The sequence below is a fragment of the Oryctolagus cuniculus genome, chromosome 7 (genome assembly GCF_964237555.1).
Source record: "Oryctolagus cuniculus chromosome 7, mOryCun1.1, whole genome shotgun sequence".
In the NCBI taxonomy this organism is placed as follows: Eukaryota; Metazoa; Chordata; class Mammalia; order Lagomorpha; family Leporidae; genus Oryctolagus; species Oryctolagus cuniculus.
In genome coordinates this window covers 22,720,260-22,739,731 of record NC_091438.1, presented here as the reverse complement: position 1 = coordinate 22,739,731, position 19,472 = coordinate 22,720,260, and the positions used below count along the sequence as shown (strand labels likewise).

General features: G+C 58.3%; 2 protein-coding genes across 6 annotated transcripts in view; one reads left to right on the top strand and one right to left on the bottom strand.

The window, feature by feature from the left end:
• Positions 1–203: 203 nt before the first annotated feature.
• TMUB1 (transmembrane and ubiquitin like domain containing 1) lies at positions 204–2,606 on the bottom strand. Its single transcript, XM_002715052.5, has 3 exons — positions 2,450–2,606; positions 1,228–1,652; positions 204–1,017 (listed from the first exon to the last, which is right to left on the bottom strand). Exons 2-3 carry the CDS (start codon positions 1,620–1,622, stop codon positions 666–668), a joined length of 747 nt encoding a protein of 248 aa, XP_002715098.1. The 5' UTR covers positions 1,623–1,652; positions 2,450–2,606; the 3' UTR covers positions 204–665.
• A 5,130-nt stretch (positions 2,607–7,736) lies between these two features.
• The window catches only part of AGAP3 (ArfGAP with GTPase domain, ankyrin repeat and PH domain 3), a 52,782-nt gene continuing 41,046 nt past the window's right edge, over positions 7,737–19,472 (top strand). For 2 of the 5 annotated variants that reach the window (XM_070077314.1, XM_070077321.1), the window contains exon 1: positions 7,739–8,378. In XM_070077314.1, the coding sequence (XP_069933415.1) occupies positions 8,048–8,378 (331 nt within the window). In that variant the 5' untranslated portion in view covers positions 7,739–8,047. Of the gene's footprint in view, positions 8,379–19,472 lie in introns of all 5 variants that reach the window. The other 3 variants (XM_070077313.1, XM_070077316.1, XM_070077320.1) reach the window with 3 other exon arrangements.

Genomic DNA, 19,472 nt, shown 5'->3' with positions numbered 1-19,472 from the left:
GCGCAGCACCGGGGGCGGGACCCAGGCTAGGGGGCGGGGCCACAGAACCAAACCCCGAAGCCGCGGCGACCGGAGCAGAGAAGGGAAGTTAGTCGCCGGCGGGTTGGACAGGGCCGAGGGTCCAGTCCCGGTCCTTCCCTCCCTTTTCTCCCAGACAACAAGGGCTCCCCGCCTCCCAGCCCCACTCAGACACACGCCAAGAGTGAAAACTTCACAGTTATTTTAATCTGCACATATTTCATAGACCTCTGCCCCTCTCCCATCCCCTGCACCAGCCTACCGCAGTCTTTGCGTCCCTAGACCAGCCCGAGGAGCTGTTAGGGTCTACACATGGCCGGGTCCACAGGCAGAACACTAAGACGGGCCCAGGGGGGTGGCCTGGCTTTGCCCAGGGCCAAGGCATCGACAGCAGGTACCTGACCCCGAGGAGCCAACTGTCAGTGAGGGCTGGGGGCCTGCAGCCCTAGGAGGTGGCCCCGAGCCGTGGCGGTCACAGGCAGGGGGCTCCGCCAGCTCCCGGAGTCCTCTGCGGCGCAAGGCTGGGCTCCAGGGGAGCGGGAAGAGGCAGGCCGGAGAGGCGGGCCTGGGCAGGCAGCAGCTCCCGCTGTGCCTTGGGGAGCGAGGTCCGGAGGGGCCGGCGACGCTGCCGAGAGCCCGTGGAGGCACTACGGGCGGTACATGGCGAAGGCCAGGAGGCTGAGGAGCAGGGTGAAGCCGGCCAGGCCCAGAGTGGCGGTCAGGGGGAAGAAGGGCCGGTACTGGATCTGGCAGTACCAGAGCAGGAGCAGCAGCAGCAGCAGCAGAGGCAGCAGCAGGCTGCCGATTTCCAGCCCGGAGGGGCCTGGCTCTGACCCCGGCGGGCAGGGCGGATGCGGGGGCCCGACCCTCGTGGACACGTGGCAGTGGAGAACGCAGTTGGGAGGGAGGTGAAGGCTGCCCAGGGTCTGTGTGTCGTCTCCTAGCAGTTGCCCTTGGTAGATGAGCCGCACCTGCTGCTCCTGGCCGGGAAACTGGGTCCTGAGGAGAGAGGGACCTGGGTAAGAGAGCAGGCCTCAGGCAATCCTAGTCCCTCACCCAAAACAGCGCTGCCCCCCGCCCCCACACACCACCCGAGGGGGCAGCCTGCCGTCGGGTGTGATACGGGGAGCTGAGGGCCCTCAAGGAGGTAAAACCATCACTCCCACCCCCACTCCCAGTGGCGTTTCTCCTGCTCATCTCTTTGCTTACCTTTTCAAGGAGCCAATGGTGTCGTGAGGCCAGGCCCTGGCCACCTGCTCTGAGTCATTGAGGAATTTCAGCCGCAGCACTAGGGGCTCCTGTGGGGAGTCCGGGGGTGGCGGTGTTGCTGTGACCCCTGCACCAGGCTCTGGCTGTGCAGCTTGACCTCTGTGTCTCAGGCTGGGGGTCTCGGCCCCTGGGGACTCCCCTCTGACGCTGTCGGTGGCGGTGGCTCCCATAACTTCACCGGGCTGTGCTGCTGTTGCGACCCCTGATGGCTGGGGCAGGGGGTCGGCGCCCTCGGCGGTATGTGTCGAGACCCAGGCGAGGGCCAGCACCAGAAGGCAGGCAAGCACCGCGAAAAGGACAGTCACCTCATCACCCACCCCTTCAATCAGGGCCATGGCACCTGCCTTGCCCGCCAGGCTACCATGCTGGAAAAGCACAAAGATCTCATGAAGGGCTGGCTCTCTGCCTCCTGACCCACCCCACCCCAGCTCTTCCAATCCCTCTGCTTTCTTACAAAATGCAGACTGCTCTCCCAGTAGTCCCACACTTGCCTCCTCCTGCCCTTTCCCATCACCAAATCCAATCACAACTCCCTATTCTTAACCAACCCCTCAATTCACCAAAACCCTATCGCCTTCTGAGCACCCCTTAAATTCAAGCCCCTCCAAAGTTTTTCTATTCTACTGCATCCCAAAGTGTACCTACTCCTCCATCTACTTCACCCCAACGCTCATCCACTCTTATGTTGATACAGTTTCTCCAAGGGGGAAGATCCTCTACAGCTCCATTCACCTCGCCCCTTACCATACCCAAACCGCACCCGCGCGCGGCACGGGACTGCTTCCCAAAGCTTCCCCCACACCAAACGTCAAACTCCGCCCTTGGGCAATCTGGAGCCTCTAAGAGCTGCCACCCACCCAACTCGGCCCCCGCCTGGTCCACTCAACCCCCAACCCCCAACCCCCGTGGGGGCCCGACTGCGCGTCTGCTCGAGAAACCTCTCCAAACCCAGCCAGCTGCCAGACCCCAGATCCGGAATCTGGGACTTCACCCCCGCCACTCTCTCTCTCACTCACTCTCCTCCATCACCCCTCCCATCTTCCCGCCCCCCACCCCCACCCTAGAGCCGCAGGAGGGCAAGGGCGATCCCGGGGCGGGGCGAGCGGGGCCCGGCTGGGTCCTGGGGCGGCGGGGTGGGCGCGGTCACGGCGCGGGGACTCACCGCCTGGCTCCGCCAGCTCCATCTCGGCCCCTCGGGCACTTCCGGGCGGGAGGCGCCGAGGTCGCAGACACCTGAAGCACCCCTCCTTCCCCGCCGTCGCGGTCCGGAGCATTGTGGGATTTGTAGTCCCGCGCCGCGCAGTCCCCGCCCTCTTCCCTGCGGACCGACGTGCGGTGCTGTGCGGGCTGTTCCCTGACCACTGAGGGGCTGGCGGGGGCGGCTGTGAGGTTTGGGCGGTAGCAGGGGCCGCCTCCTCCGCTGCCAGCAGCCAGGGCATCTGTGGTTCCAGACACCAACGTCAGCAGGTGCACGTCAGAGCGCCCGTGTTGATGATGCAGTGATGAGAGCCCTAGGGAACTCAGGTGGCCCCTATCCCGGCTTGCCCTTATGTCAGAATGGATGGCAGAAGGCCACTTGGACTCAAAGCCCAGTACCCGTGGGCTGCTCACCAGGCTGGCTAAAGATAACTTCCCCAAGCTTCCGCCTTCCCCTGGCCCCCTTCTCCACCTTGTCCCTGCATAGGCTCTATCGTGTGCTTGGCAGTGTGGCCTTGGGTGGGTTATTAAATCTCTTTGAAAATAAATTTTGGGGCCTGCGCTGTGGCACAGCAGGTTAACGCCCTGGCCTGAAGCGTCGGCATCCCATATGGGCTCCGGTTTGAGACCCGGCTGCTCCACTTCCAATCCGGCTCTCTGCTATGGCCTGGGAAAGCAGTAGAAGATGGCCCAAGTCCTTGGGTCCCTGCACCCACGTGGAAGACCCAGAAGAAGCTCCTGGCTCCTGGCTTCGGATCGCTACAGCTCCAGTTGTTGCAGTCAATTGGGGAGTGGGAGTGAAACAGCGGATGGAAGACCTCTCTTTCTCTCTCTGCCTCTCCTCTCTCTGTGTAACTCTTTCAAATAAATAAATTAAAAAAAAAAGTTTCTTTTCTAAAACATTCATCCTACCTCAATTGTGAGGAATAAGTTACATGGTTTATTAAATGTATGTAAAATATTTGCCATTTAGTAGATATTTGCTCATCTAGTGTTAAACCTGGCACATAAATTGTGTCATTACAGTGTTATAATTTAAAGGATGTTGAGTCCCAGCCTGGCCTGGTCTAGCTAATCTCTGTGGGTTTCCTCTCCTTCCTCTGGGATCCTGTAGCCACAGAAACCTCATCTCCTGGATTTTACAGGCCAGCCTTGATTGAAAATAATCTACCTGGGGGCCAGTGCTGTGGTGTAGCAGGTTAAACCTCTGCCTGCAGCCCCTCATCCCATATGCGCAGTGGTTTGAGTTCAAGCTGCTCCACTTCCAATCCAGCTCCCTGCTAATGTTCCTGGGAAAAGTAGAGGAGGATGGCCTAAGTGCTTGGGCCCCTGCACTCATATGGAAGACCTGGAAGAAGCTTCTGACTCCTGGTTTTGGAGTGGATGGAAGTTCACTTGCTCTCTCTGTCTCTCCCCCCTTTTCTCTCTCTCTCCTTCCCTCTCTGTATCTCTGCCTTTTTTTTTTTTTTTAAGATTTATTTATTTGAAAGTCAGAGTTACACAGAGAGAAGGAGAGGCATCGAGAGAGAGAGGGCGAGAGAAAGGTCTTCCATATGCTGATTCACTCCCCAGTTGGTGGCAATAGCCAGAGTTGTGCTGATCCGAAGACAGGAGCCAGGAGCTAGTTCTGGGTCTCCCACATGGGTGCAGAGGCTCAAGGACTTGGGCCATCTTCTGCTCCTTTCCCAGGCGATGGCAGAGAGCTGGATCAGAAGTGGAGCAGCCGGGTCTCGAACTGGTGTCCATATGGGATGTCAGCACTGCAGGCGGCGGCTTAACCCGCTATGCCACAGTGCCGGCCCCTTTCTCTGCCTTTTCAAGTCAATCAATAATTCTTTAAAAAAAAAAAAAAAAGGTTTATTTTTAGGGGCCAGCACTGTGGTGAAGCTGGTAAAGCTGCCGTCTGCAGTGCCGAATCTGGAGCCAGTTCGAGTCCCAGCTGTCCCACTTCCAATCCAGCTCTCAGTTATGGCTTGGAAAAGCAGAAGAGGATGGCCTGAGTCCTTGGGCCCCTGCACCCACGTGGGAGACCCAGAAGAAGCTCCTGGCTCCTGGCTTCGGATCAGCCCAGCTCCGGCCATTGTGGCCAACTGGGGAGTGAACCAGCGGACAGAAGACACTCTCTCTCTCTCTCTCTCTCTCTCTCTCTCTCTCTCCTCTGTAACTCTGCCTTTCAAATAATGTTTTAAAAATTTATTTTTAAAAATATTTGTTTTTTATTTTATTTATTTGAAAGACAGAGTTACAGAGAGAGGTAGAGACAGAGAGAAAGGTCTTCCATCCACTGGTTCATTCCCCAGATGGCCACAATGGCCAGAGCTGCGCCAATCCGAAGCAGGAGCCAGGAGCCAGGAGCTTCTTCGAGGTCTCCCACGTAGGTGCAGGGGCACAAGGACTTGGGCCGTCTTCTACTGTTATCCCAGGCCATAGAAGAGAGCTGGATCGAAAGAGGAGCAGCCGGGACTAGAACTGGCGTCCATATGGGATGCCGACGCTTCAGGCCAGGGTGTTAACCTGCTACACCATAGCACCAGCCCAAGATTTTTTTTTTTTTTAATTATTTTTTAGGGGCTGATGCTGTGGTGTAGAAGGTTAAGCCTCTGCCTGCAGTGTCAACATCCCATATGGGCACTGGTTCTAATCCCAGCTGCTCTACTTCCAATCCAGTTCCCTGCTAATGCTCCTGGGAAAGCAGTATAAGATGGCCCAAGTCCTTGGGCCCCTGCACCCATGTGGGAGACCCAGAAATAGCTTCTGGCTCCTGGCTTTGAATCGATGCAGCTCCAGCTGCTGTGGCCAATTGGTGAGTGAGCCAGCAGATGGAAGACCTCTCTCTCTCTCTCTCTCTCTCTCTCTTTCTATGTAACTCTGACTTTCAAATAAATCAACACATCTTTATTTTTTTAAAATATTTATTTATTGATTTGAAAAGGCAGAGATTCAGAGACAGAAGGAGAGAGAGACAAAGATCTTCCATCCGCTGGTTCACTCCCCAAATGGCTGCATTAGCCAAGGCTGGGCCAAGCCAAAACCCGGAGCCAGGAGTCCATGTACTGTGTTCCAAGCATACAAGATACAACGTGGGGGAGGGCTGGCATTGAGGCATGGTGCCCATATGGGTGCTGGTTCCAGATCTGGCTGCTGCATTTCTGATCCAGCCCCCTGCTAATGCACCTAGGAAAGTGCAGCTGAGCCTGGCCAAGTGCTTGGGCCCCTGCACCCACATGTGAGACCCAGATGAAGCTCCTGGCTCCTGGTTTCACCCTGGCCCAGCCTTGGCCATTGCAGCCATTTGGAGGGTGAACCAGTGGATGGATGATCTCTCTTTCTTTCTCTCCTCTCTGTAACTCTTCCAAATAAATAAAATAAAAATGTTAAAAAAAAAAAAAAAGAAACAATGGAGAATACAGTGGTGAATTAGACCCTCCCTCACACTGCTGTCACCTGGCTCATATTCTAACAGAAAGGACAGTCATGTAGCTGGGACATCAACACTAAAATGGATGTGTGCTGATTGCTGGGACAACATGTTGGAGGAGCACTTCATCTTCAACATCTCTCTTGGACGACATACCTGTGCAGCCTCTTGCTGTCAATTCTAAGGAAGTGTCTAAAAGAGATGTTATTGGGGCCGGCGCTGTGGCTCACTAGGCTAATCCTCTGCCTGGGGTGCCGGCACCCTATATGGACGCTGGGTTCTAGTCCCAGTTGCTCCTCTTCCCGTCCAGCTCTCTGCTGTGGCCCGGGAAGGCAGTGGAGGATGGCCCAAGTGCTTGGGCCCTGCACCTGCATGGGAGACCAGGAGAAGCACCTGGCTCCTGGCTTCGGATCGGCGCGCTGTAGTGGCCATTTGGGGGGTGAACCAATGGAAGGAAGACCTTTCTCTCTGTCTCTCTCTCTCACTGTCTAACTCTGCCTGTCAAATTAAAAAAAAAAAAAAAAGAGAGAGAGCGAGAGAGAGCGAGAGATGTTATTGCCCTTTTTCAAATCATAGAGCTCAGGTTTTCTGTTTAACCACTGTAGTGCATAGACCAGGCCCCAAGAGGGCACAGGACATCTCTAAGGTCATCCACGTAGATAGGAACTTGAACCCCTCAGGAGCTTAGCAAGTCCAAGGTGTTTATCGGCTTGCACCTTGTCTTTGGAAGGTTAAGGAAAACTTAGGAATGGTGGCTGGGTTGGTATGCGGCAGAGCCGAGTAGGTAGTCACATGGCAGGAAAGCTTGGCCTTGGGAGATGAAATGCGTGTAAAAAGGTGACCGTACCATTAGATACCCTGGCGGTAGCCCTGGCAGGTTCATTCGCTGGGGTCACTGCCCTGTACCTGCCACTTCTCGTGGATTTTAGGAAATGTCACGGGGAGCAGGGCGTTAGTAGAACTGCAGGCCACTTTGGTGTTGGGAATGGGGCCCCCGACCCTAGAAAGGGTGGAGCGACAGCAGGACGGACAAGGACGAGAACCGTGTGGGTTCTTGAACCGGGTGCGTGGAGGAAGAAGGCATGATACTTGCTTCGTCCTTCTTCTTTCCCAGCCTACCAACCGGGTCTGGCGACACTCAACGAACCTTCCCAGACTGGCAGGAAGGGTCTTTTCGGACAGGCAGCTCACAAGACGCGTGGGGACCTTATGGCTCCAAGTGTCACTTCCAGGGCCCTCCGAAGCAGCTCTCAGGAGGAACTGGAAATAGAAGCCGGGAACCCTTCCCAGCCTCGGAGTCGCAGCCAGCAGTGGAGAGCCCGGGCGGGGAGCCAGGGCAAGAACCCGGGCGGCGGGTGGGTTGTAAGGCTGACCTCTGGGCCTGCGGCCCCGCGAGCCCGTGCCGCACTGAAGGCAAGACGCTGTGGCCCTGGCGCACAGCAGGGCCCGGGCGGGCTCGTCCGCCAATCAGCCGAGTTTATCAGCACCCTCAGGGCGCAGGACGCCGTTCGGGCATTGCCCAGAGATGTGACACCCGCCCAGGCCAGTGCAAGGAGACGAAAGAGACAGGCAGCCCTGGGAGGAGGCCGGGGCAGCTGTCCCCTCCGAGCCGCTGGCCCTCGAGGCAGCGTGGGTGGGGGCTGGTGAGGAGGCGGAAGGGCCGAGGCTGGGTGGGAGGGGCCGGGAGCCAGGGCTGGAGCGCGCGGCTCGGGGGTGGAGGCTGCAGAGCCGGCGAGCTAGCGAGGGGCGGGGGCGCCGGGGCCGGCGCGCAGGAGGGGCGGGGGCGGCGGGGAGGGGGCTCGGGCTGCGTGTGCCGGAGCCGGCGGGGGCGGCGGTGCGTGCGCATGACGTGGGGGGAGGGCCCGGGCCGCGCGCTCCCGGTCCGTTGTTGTTGCCGCTGGAGGCTGCTCCGAGGCTGCGGGATCGCGGCGCCGGGAAGCGCCCGGCGGCGGCGGCTACAGCGTGCGCGGCGGTGCCTCCTGGCCTCGGCGCCCCCGGCCCTCGGCCCCATGCATTAGCTCCGCGCCGCCGGCTCCGTAGTCCCGGCCCCGCCAGCCCCGCGCGCCCGCTCGCCGCCGCCGCCGCCGCCGCCGCGCCGCCCCGGGCCCGAGCCGGGCCCGCTTCGGGCCCCGCGGCTCCGGAGCCATGAACTTCCAGGCGGGCGGGGGACAGAGCCCGCAGCAGCAGCAGAGCCTGGCGGCTCCGGGGGCCGGCAGCGGCGGCGGCGGCGGCGCGGGGGGCGGCGGGCAGTTCGGCGGTGCGGGGCCGGGGGCCGGGGGCGGCGGCGGCCCCTCGCAGCAGCTGGCCGGCGGGGCCTCCCAGCAGTTCGCGCTCTCCAACTCGGCGGCCATCCGGGCCGAGATCCAGCGTTTCGAGTCCGTGCATCCCAATATCTACGCCATCTACGACCTGATCGAGCGCATCGAGGATTTGGCACTGCAGAACCAGATCCGGGAGCACGTCATCTCCATAGAGGGTGAGCGGAGCCGGGGGGCTGCGGGAGTCGGCGCGCGGTGGCCCCTCTGGCACTGGCCCAGGGCTCCACGAGCCCGGCCGGGCCATGCTGTCCGGGGCAGGGGGCTTGGCGCGCCTGCGGTCCGTGACACGCGGTTCGCTCACGGGGCGCTGCAAACCCGGCGTCCTGGATTCGCCATATCTCGGCCGGGCACAGTTTCAGGCTGGGGATAAATCCCGCGCCAGGAGACACGTTTTCTGCTCTCGGGGCTCCCGGGGTGTGAGGGCGGTGTTGCTCTGGGATGAGTGCGCTCCCAGTCGCCGAGGCTCTGGGGGACGTGGGCCAGGTCTAGTCAGGCTTGGCCGAGGAGGGTGGGCGCGGCGGAGATCTCTGCGGGCCGGGGGGTGGGGCCGCGGACCCGGGAGGCTTCTTAGTTGCCGTCCGTGGGGCGGGGATCCGAGTCTCTAGTTGGTGGATGGCAGGCTTCCCGGGCCCAGTGCCCGCGGGCCTCGGAGGGTGGCTGTGGCCGCGGCGCCCTCTTTCGACGCGCGTCCCCTCACGCTGCTGCGGCCAGGCGGGCGCAGGCCAAGCCTGGCGCTGGGCTGGGGCGCCGCGACGGCGTGGGAGGCACTGGCGGGTCCCTCTACGTGTTTGTCGGATCACGCGTGCGCCGGGCACCGGTGGTTGCTTGCTTCGGAGGCAGGAGCGGAGCTGCTGGTCGCTGACTGACCTCCAGGGACGCTTCGCTTGGCGCTGGGGACAGAAAAGCCCCTGGCCATCTCTCCTATCTCTTGGCTTTGGGGCCTTTGATTTCAGGCGGCCGGGGAACACAGGAAGTGGGCGCACGCTGCTGGCAGAAGCGTCGCGACCCCTGGTGTCGCAGGCACCCCAGTGACACGGTGACCTTCTAGCGAACGCGGCCAGATGGGCCTCGCCCCGGGCCATCTGCTTCCTCCTCCAGCTCCTGGGACACCCACCAGCAGGCAGGTGGTGGTAATTGAGGGAGAGCCCGGGCCTCTGCCCGTAAAGGAGAGATGTGAGTAGGGCCCCCTTCCAGCTTCAAGGTTCTGTGTGAGATTCTGCCCCTGAGCACCCACTTTCTGCTTTCAGAGGCCCCCGTAGCTGGAGAAAGGATCCTGGGTCTGGGGACTTGAGAGTTCTGCTTAGAGATGGGGGTATGCCCTGCTGCTGTGACATCCCAGTCTGACTTCTGTCCCTCTCCCGACTAGCTCCGACGGAGTTCGGTGAGAACTAATTAGGTGACAGAAAAAAACCAACCTCATTAACATGGATCTGAGTAAATGACCTGAATCAGCACTGTGGCTGGGGACTAGGAGGTGGCGTTTGTGTGAGCCAGGGGGCCCCAGAGAGAAGAGATGACCAGTTTTTTTTTTCCTCCTAAATATGAGGGGGCATGGGGTGGGGAGAGACACGGTTCCCCACAGCTTCACTGTGCCCGAGAGGAAGTGAGAGAGTCCTGGTCCACTCCAAGATGGCCTTCCCCAGCCCCTTATGGAGGCTGGAGAGACGTGGTGGGACAGCCACAATGAGGGAGGGAAGAGCCATCTGCCTCCAGACCCTTCCCAAAGGAGGGAGAGGCCAGGGTGAGCGGGGCCCTGCGTCTGTCTCCAGCTGCCGTAGCGCCATCCTGTCCCCTGGGCCTGGAGCTGTCTCGTTGGGCAGTGACTCCTGGATGCTTTTGGGTTTTTACCTCCATCTTAAATTCAACATGACAGGCAGAATTTCCCCTTGTAGAGCACCCTGCCTGCCCAACAACTTCCCCTCTGTGGTTTGGAAATACCCCGGGCTTCCATCTGCTTAGCCTGGAAGCTCGCTATCACTACCTCAAAATCCTGGGCCCCAGTGTCTCATTGTCACCAGACCCAGCCAGCTGCTCCTCACACATCCGTTCTCGGCTCTCTGCCGCTCCCTCCGCCGGTCCCTGCTCCCCTGCTCTCTCCTGGAGGCCTCCCAAGCTCTTGCCGCCTTCTCCCACTTTCTCCCAGTCTCTCTCCAAGCACCCATCCTCATTACCCCCCACCCAGCTTGCTCTCCCACTTCTGTCGCCCTAGCTTTGCTGCTGTCGGCAGGCTTAAAAAAAAACCCAACCCCTTCCATTTCTGCCCTGTATGCTTCCTGTGGTGGAACTTCTCTCCATCTGCCCGACCATATTGCTGTGTCCTGCAAAGCAGCATCCCCACCTTGCTTCTCCCGGGAAGCGGAGGAGCGGACTCTCCGGGCGCCTCCCAGGCTCACCCTGAGCATGAACTGAACCCCCTGCCAGGGCCAGCAGACCTGGGCTGTTACATAAAACACATCAGGCACCCACACCCAGGAACCCAGAGCCTGGGCTTCCTGCAGTAGAAGCCCCTTGGTGCAAAGGATAACGTTTTCAAAGCACGTAATGAAGCCTGGCCTCACCCTGGTGGACGCTCGGGTGCACGGGTGGAGGTGCACGCCGCCCAGCTCTGGAGGGGCCTCGGGATGTGCACTGAGCATCCATCTGGCACCGAGGGAGTGCAGTGGGCACTGTGCTCTCTCTGCTTCCCTCACTGACGTCTGGCCCCGTACCTGGGGTGGGTGGAAGCCAAGGGGCATTCGTTCAGCTGTTTCAGGACAGGATTTGAGAGGAGAGGAGCAGAACGTTTGGAAAATTCCATCCCCACCAAAGGCCAAAGAAAGAGAAAACCTGTCCGTCCCTTGGTCTTAGGCAATGAAAGACCGACAGCCCTGAGTGAGACTGGGGTGCTGGGAGGCTCTCCATGTGCACAACTTCTGTGTCACCCTCAGCTCCAGAAGGGCGAGGGACCCAAGCCAGTACAGAAAGGGACAGCCTGGTGTCTTGGCCGCCACTCAGCACTCTCTCTCCCCTAGGAAAGAGGGCCTTTGACTTGCCTGGGCCTCCTGGCTGTGTCCTAGAGAGAGGCATGCAGGCAGGGGAGCCAGAGCCATTGTCCAGATGGGGGGAGGCATTGGACACGTGCACATGGGACCCTGGGCCAACCCAACCAAGCTCCTGGAGCCAACCAGTTTCCTGAAGGTGGCCTGGAAAGGCCGACTGGTCCCTGAGCAGGTGCGCGCCTGATGAGAGTGGCTCCCAGATGGCAGGGCAGGCCAGGCTGGGGCTGGGGGCTGGGGGGTGGGCCTGGAGCAGCACCCGTTTCCGGCTAGGGCTCCCAGCCTGGAAGTGGACGTGACTGTGTGTGTGCCATATGGCTGTCATTGTGTGTGCAGGAACCCGGTTTTGTCGGCTGAGTGACTGGTTCCGTTTCCCCTTTGCCTCCCCCTACCCGAGGTTTTTCTTTTGTGTTTTGTTTTAAACAGCGATGGCTGGATTTGGACTGTTTTCACTCTCATGGGCTCACTCACTGACTTCCGAGTTTGCCTATCTGCCTGCCTGCCTTGGGCTCAGGGCTGGGGGACACTCTCAAGGGAGGAAAGGAGAGATGGGCTGTTCTGTTTGGTTCCAGTGTAGGCTAGACAGAAGGGGGCACCAGTGGGGGTGGGGGCAGGGGTCCTGGCTATTCCTAGCAGGACTCCCTCAGGCGAGCCTGAGGTTTTCCAGTTTCTCCCGCATTTCCTGTTTGTCTTGTGATTTCATCCTGGGGCAACCCAGCCTGAGCTGGGCGAAGAGGGACGATGGTGTCCCCTTGGGAGACGCGGGGAGCTCTCTGCTGACTCCTCAGCCTTTCTTCCTGTTAGGGTGGTCATGGGAGTGTTGCTGAGGCTCCCTCCAAGGACTCCGACTTGGGAGGTCTGGCACGGGGGCCTGGCGGTCCCGCATCCGTCCCTTTCCTGGGCCATTCTGGCCCTTAGCCCGTTTAGGGAATGAGTGCCCAGGGCCTGGGCTGCCTCTGTGGGTCTTTGTAGAGCAGCGTTCTAGGAATTCTGAAAAAGAGGAAAAACCCCAGTGGGTGCCGGCAGCCAGGGAAAGCTGCGTTTGTTCCGCATACATTTATGTGGCTCCTACCGTGTGGCCCAGTTGCATCTAGCATTGTGGAAGGTAGGAGAACAGAGGGGACGAGAGGAGAGAAGAGACGGGAAGGGCTGGGCTCAGCAGGCATCAGGAGAGTGGCTCAGCATATAGGAGGTACCAGGGGACACCGGGCATGGTAGCAGCAAAGCCCCAGCTGTTCAGAAAACCGGGCCAAAGCTTAGAGACTCGGGAAGACTCAGCACGACGCTGTTCCCCGGGGTCAGATGTGGGCACGGCAGGAGCAGCTGCCCCAGCCTGGTCTCAGACCGAGGGATCTCAGGCGTCAGCCAGGTGGAAGGCTTCCCTCCATTCAGTCTGTACCCCACCAGTGACACAGTCCTCGTCCCTCAGTGCCACCAGCTGTCTTCCTTTAATGGAGTATGTGCCAGGCACAGGGGCCTGGGGGTTTCAGGATCATGAAGGCAGCCGTGGCATGAGAAGGCGGGAGAGTGGTGTTCATGGCACAGCAAGCTGCTGTCTATGGCTCCGCTGTGGGAGTCCCTTAGGGGACAGGTGCGTAGGACCCTGGGCAGGAGTGTTTAGTGATTTCTGTTAGTATTGATTTATTTCCATCTCCCTGTGTTCCAGGGCAGCATGGAGTGGAGCTGGTTCGTCCTCCTGTAGGGGTGGATCCCCCGGGAGGGTTCAGGCAGGAATGTGGGGAGGGCTGTGGTGGTGCCAGGTGTGCGCACTGCTTATTTGCATCTACCAGATGCTGTGGCTCAGATGTGGAGGGAGTCAGCTGGCCTTTCTTGGAAGGCCAGCATTGGTTCAGGGGAGAAAGACATCCTCCTAAGCACCCTTGTGTCCCTGTTCAGCAGTGCCTGGTGTGCAAGAACTCCAATTAGCTTATTTATTTGAAAAGCACAGTTACAGAGAGGGAGGAGGATGGGAGGGAGAGAGGGAGGGAGGGAAGGAGAGAGAGAGAGAGAGAGATCGATCGATCTTCCATCTGCTGGTTCACTCCCCAAATGGCCACAATGGCCAGGACTGGGCCAGGCTAAAAGCCAGGATCCTGGAACTCCATCCTGGTCTCCCACGTGGAGGCGGAGGCCCAGACACTTGGACCATCTTCTGTTGCTTTCCCAGATGCATTAGTAGAGAGCTGGAGCAACCAGGACTTGAACTGGTGATCACAGGGAATGCTGGTGTCACAGGCAGCAGCCTAACCTGCTGCACCACAACGCTGGGCCCCATCAAAGTTAGGTGTTTTTTTTTTTTTTTTTTTTTTTTTTTTTGATAGAGTGGACAGAGAGAGAGAGACAGAGAGAAAGGTCTTCCTTCCATTGGTTCACCCCCCAATGGCTGCCACGGCCGACATGCTGCGGCCGGCGCACCATGCTGATCAGAAGACAGGAGCCAGGTGCTTCTCCTGGTCTCCCATGGGGTGCAGGGCCCAAGCACTTGGGCCATCTTCCACTGCACTCCTGGGCCACAGCAGAGAGCTGGACTGGAAGAGGAGCAACCAGGACAGAATCTGGTGCCCTGACCGGGACTAGAACCCGGGGTACTGGCGCCGCTAGGTGGAGGATTAGCCTATTGAGCCGCAGCGCCAGCCCAAAGTTAGTTTTATCAGACTGCTCTCCTCCTGCCCCTAGCTCACTGCTGCAGCACAGACCCAGGGCAGGGGGAGCTCATTTTGGAGAGCGGAGCTGAGCCCTTGGAAAGGGGGGAGGGCAGGCCTTGTGCTTTGAGGAGGTACGGCGGGCAGGTATGCCATGCCATCGAAACAGCTCACTGTTTTCCCAGAGGAGGCTCTTTGTAAAGTTTGCAAGAGTCGTCTCCATTTTGCTGAGTGAGACGGCCTGGGACTTAGAGGAAGCTGCGTTACGGAGGCTTTTCCCTGGGATCCGGACTCCAGGTCTGGGAGGGCTTCCCTTTGCGCATGTGGACTGAGTAAGTTTCGGTGTCCAGGCTGCACACCTGATATGAGCCCTTCCACATTGCCTCTAAGGGAAGCGTTTTTCTTTTTTTAAGGGCAGGAGCCGTTGTCTTAGTCATCGCTTGTTTTGTTTAATTTGTTAGTTTATTTGAAAGGCAGACCGAGAGGGCTGCCACCTGCTGGTTCACTGCCCAAATGCCCAGGTTATCCAGGTTGGGACCAGGCCAAAACTGGGAGCTGGGAGCTCCTTCCCGGTCTCCCACATGATTGGCAAGCAACCTGATTGCCTTGAGCCATCCGTGCTGCCTCGCGGGGACTGCACTGTCTGGGAGCTGGAGACCCGGAGCAGAGCCCGCTGTTGACCCGAGGCACCCCGGCATGGGATGGCTGGCGTGTTAGCAGGCTTCTAAGTGCTAGGCTAGGTGCCCGCCTAAGGAAGCGTCGTGAGAGGCAAACCCCTCTGGAGTATAGCTCTTAAAAACGTGCAGAGGGCCGGTGCCGTGGCTCACTAGGCTAATCCTCCGCCTGCGGCGCCGGCACCCTGGGTTCTAGTCCCAACTGGGGCGCCGGATTCTGTCCCGGTTGCTCCTCTTCCAGTCCAGCTCTCTGCTGTGGCCCAGGAGTGCAGTGGAGGATGCCCCAAGTGCTTGGGTCCCTGTACCCGCATGGGAGACCAGGAGGAAGCACCTGGCTCCTGGCTTTGGATTGGCGCAGTGGCGGCCATTAGGGGAGTGAATCAATGGAAGGAAGACCTTTCTTTCTGTCTCTCTCTCACTGTCTCTCTCCCTCTCACACTGTCTTACTCTGCCTGGCAAAAAAAAAAAAAAAAAAAAAAAAAAAAAAAAAAAAAAGAAAGAAAGAAAGAAAAAAAGTGCAGAATACAAGTGAAAGGCGAACTCAGACTCCTCTTCCTCGCGGTCCTTTGAATCCTCAGTGTTTCGAATCCTCTAGTGAGGACACAGCCTGCCCCACCTAGATGCTCGCTCAAGAAACGCTGCAAACATGCTTGGAAGGGAGTTTGTTGAAGTGCACATTTAAGTGATGAGAGCAACTCTGTGCTTGTTACCAACAGAAGGAACACGGACCGTACCTGCTGTCACCCCTGGAGAGTCTGCCGCGTGCCCCCTTCCGGTTTTTTCCTTTCCATCAGCCGCTCTCTGATTTTTAAATTGCTGGTATTTCTTGGCAAAGGTTGTTTTTGTGGGCAGTGCGCCCCTGGGAGAAGGGAAACCAGGGGATGCCAGATTCGCAAAAGGAGGCTCTTGGGTTCATTCGCTTGTTTGCCAGCTGCCTGGGTTCCGGTCCTGTGAGAACCCCGGGGCGGGGGGCGGGGGAGCCGGCCCACCATGCTGGGCCCATCTTCCTAGAGTCTCGTGCTGGTTGCGTCCGCACGGCTAGCCGTTGCCCTGCACGTGGATATCTGGACCCATCTCGGGCTTAGCCCTGTGGCCCTGAGTCCCGTCTGAGGCTGAAGGGGGCTGAGCTGAAGTCTCTCCCGCAGCACGTAGAGACGTGCCACCCAGGAGCCCTCGGAGGTGACTGTTGGGAGACACCTGTGTGGAGAGGCGAGCTCTTCTATGCCCCTGTCTCCTCCCTTGAGATGGAGGGGGTCGTGAGAGAGCCACTCTGTTTGGTTTTGTTTCTCAATAGTATGAATGTGTTTTATTTGTTTATTTGAAAGAACAACAGAGAGACAGAGAATCTTCTATCCACTGGTTCACTCCCCAAATGCCCACAACAGTCAGGGCTTGGCTAGGCTGAAACCAGGAACCCAGAACTTCATCCGGGTCTCCCATCCAGTTGGCAGGGGTCCAAGTACTTGAACCATCATCTGTCTGCCTCCCGAGGTGTGCATTGGCAGGAAGCTGGATGGGAAACAGAGGAAGGAGTGTATCCCGGGCACTGTGATACGGGACGGGTGAGACTTGGCCTGCCACCACCGCAGCACCTGGCCCAGAGCCACCCTCCTGGCCACACCAAGGATGAACAAATCACACATGTAACATGCTTAGTGCAGTGCCCGACCCATCGTGTGCGCACGTGTTAACTATGAGTTGTTCTAGAAGGAGGCGTAGGATCCTGTATGAGGGCCCCCTGGTGATTATATGCCTCTTTGTACATTTGTCTGATCGTTTCCTTTGGACAAATTCCCAGAAGAAGATGGTGAGATTATAGGGTCTGTACGTTTTAGGACTCCTGCTGCCGTTCCAATCCCCAGGGTGCAGACAGCCTGTTCCCCGCCCCGCACCCCTGGGACCCTCCTTGCCCACCTCATAGGTAAGGGGAAAAATATGTTGAATGGTTTTCATTGTCTTCGTGTTACTTTCCTATGCATTTCTATCTTTAGCTGTTTAGTTCATTGATGGCTACCAGTGAGCGTCAGTATTAAAACTGCTTTTGGGGGGCTGGCGCTGTGGCTCAGTTGGTTAATCCTCTGCCTGCGGTACCGGCATCCCATATGGACACTGGGTTCTGGTCCTGGTTGCTCCTCTTCCAGTCCAGCTCTCTGCTGTGGTCCGGGAAGGCAGTGGAAGATGGCGCAAGTGCTTGGGCCCCTGCACCCACGTGGGAGACCGGGAGGAGGCATCTGGCTCCTGGCTTTGGACCTGCATAGTTCCAGCTGTGGCGGCCATTTGGGGGGTGAACCAACGGAAGGAAGACCTTTCTCTCTGTCTCTCTCACTGTCTATTCTATCTGTCAAATAAAGAAAAAAAACCCTGCTTTTTGGTTATTTGCACCTTTGTTTAATCCTATTCGAATCTTTCATTTATTTTCCTCTTGGTTTGTCGCTCTTCTTCTTATCAAGCCCAAGGCGATTTTAGTCTATCTCTTCATGTAGATCTTTCTTGATTGCACACTGTACTGTTTCCGGGTGTCTCGGCAGCACCCTGCCTAGAACCGGCTGTCCCCGCCCCCACACCACGTGGTCCAGGTGGATGTGCCCTGGGAGCTTTACTCCCCAGCTAGCCACAGTGGCCAGAGTTGTACCCATCAGGAGCCGGGAGCCTCCTCTGGGTCTCCCACGTGGGTGCTGGGCCCCAAGGACTTGGGCCACCTTCCACTGCCCTCCCAGGCCACAGCAGAGAGCTGGATCGGAAGTGAGAGCAGCCGGGACTCAACCGGCACCCATATGGGATGGTGTGCCCGCCTGGCAGTTTCTCTCTTGCCTTTTTGTTGGATGTTTCCTTGGCTTGCAAACCCCAGCCCAGGCTTGTGGAGTGGAGTTCATAACGGCGAGAGGAGCCCACCGGGCTTCCTGCTTTGCTCCTGCCGGAAGCTGCTGCCACCTCTGCCGGGCTTTTTCAGGGACAGGCTGTCCGTTCTCTGCCTGGAGGATTGTTGTTGTTGTTTTGACAGGCAGAGTGGACAGTGAGAGAGAGAGAGAAAGGTCTTCCTTTGCCGTTGGTTCACCCTCCAATGGCCACCGCGGCCGGCGTATTGCACTGATCAGAAGCCAGGAGCCAGGTGCTTCTGGTCTCCCATGGGGTGCAGGGCCCAAGCACTTGGGCCATCCTCCACTGCACTCCCGGGCCATAGCAGAGAGCTGGCCTGGAAGAGGGGCAACCGGGACAGAATCCAGTGCCCCGACCGGGACTAGAACCCGGTGTGCCGGCGCCGCAGGCGGAGGATTAGCCTAGTGAGCCGCAGCGTTGGCCAGGATGGTTGTTTTCTAACAGACCCTGGAGCCTGTGTCTGAGAAGAGTTGTGAAGATCTGGCTGCTTTCCATTACTCCAAGTCCAGTCCCCCCCCCCCCCCCCCGCCTTTTTGCTTGGTATTGCTTCTAGATTGTTCCAGACTGTCTTGTATTAGGTGATGTGGTTGGAGCCTGTATGGAGTAGCAGGTAAGGGGCTCTGGACCCGGGGCTGCCTAGATGTGAACCCCCCAAGCTTTCGCGTGGCAGCTGTGTGACCCCGGGTGGGTTCCTTGACTTCTCTGTGTCTTGGCTGCAGCAGGTGACATGAGGATAATGGCACCCGGCGCACAGTGTAGGTGTGAGAGGAGCTAGTGCATGCAGAGCTCTCGGCACGGCACCAGGCCGTAGGCAGCGCTCAGCCGCGGAGCCGTCGCCCCGTTACTCACGGACCAGCTCGTCACCCGCCTCCGCAGGGTTGCGGGGAGGACCGAATGGGATCACTCGAGGGAGTGTGTTTCCGGAACCCCGGCGCAAGCACTTAGAGGGCAGAACTCGGGGTGCCAGGGGCAGGGGTGCCGAGTCGGTACCTGAGGGTCCCGCAGGTGGGCACAGGCCCCAGGGCCCTCACATCCGCACGTGACTCAGCGATAGCCGCATTGCATCATTTTTTTTTTTTTTTTTTTTGCCTGTCGAAAGTCTTTCCTCTGCTTCAGTCCTGTCTGGTGGAGGTCGGTGAGTCACATGTGTAAATTCAAGTCTCCAAAAGGGGAAAAACAAAGGTGCAGTCTGTTTTAATAACGCGTCTTACTGAAGCCAGGGCGGCAGGAACACCCTCATCTCAGCGTGTCGTCTCTCTAAGAATCGCGAGACGTTTCCACGGTGTTCAGCTCCTGTTCTGTCCCAGGCACCTTTCCCCTTTCCACAGCATATCCGGGGCTCAGCGGCCCTGGCTCAGCGGCCCTGATTTATAGCCCATAAGATAACAAAAGAACACCTGTGGGTTGTAAAAAAAAAAAAACCCCAGGAAGCCGGAAGTGTATTCCTTTTGACTCACCTTTTCAAAGGATCCCATTTAAAAGTTACAAAATAATGCGCCTTTCAAGTGAGTGCTGCCGGTTAACAAATATTTATTCACCAAGCACTTTTCCAAGTCTGTGGTGGTTGTTAGCAAACAAATCCATTTACCAAGTGTCACTGAATTCACAGCAGGTTTTTTTTTTTTGGTCCTTGTGTGTCGTCTCCCACACCACCGTTGTGTGGGGTTGTTCACAAAACTTGTCCATGTTAAGGGGAGCACTGAGCCTGATGGGGCAGAGTGGAGAGTGAGCCTGGGGCCTGGGGGGACTGTGGGGTGGGCCTCTGTCTGGCAGCCTCTGGTTCGCTGTCAAGCGCTCCCTTAGCGTGGGTGGGCCAAAGCGTCCATCAGCCAAAGCGTCCATCAGCGAAGGTCGCAGTTGTCCCTCCCCTTCACCCTGGCATTTGAGGCACAGGGCTGTTGCCATGTGGGGTGTCCACTCCTTGCCTGTGCCTCTCTGTGTGGGCTCTGAGCTGCCCCACAGTCCACGAGGGGTGTGTTACTGTCCCGTTTACATGTGGGGATGATAGTGTGATTTGCTTCCCT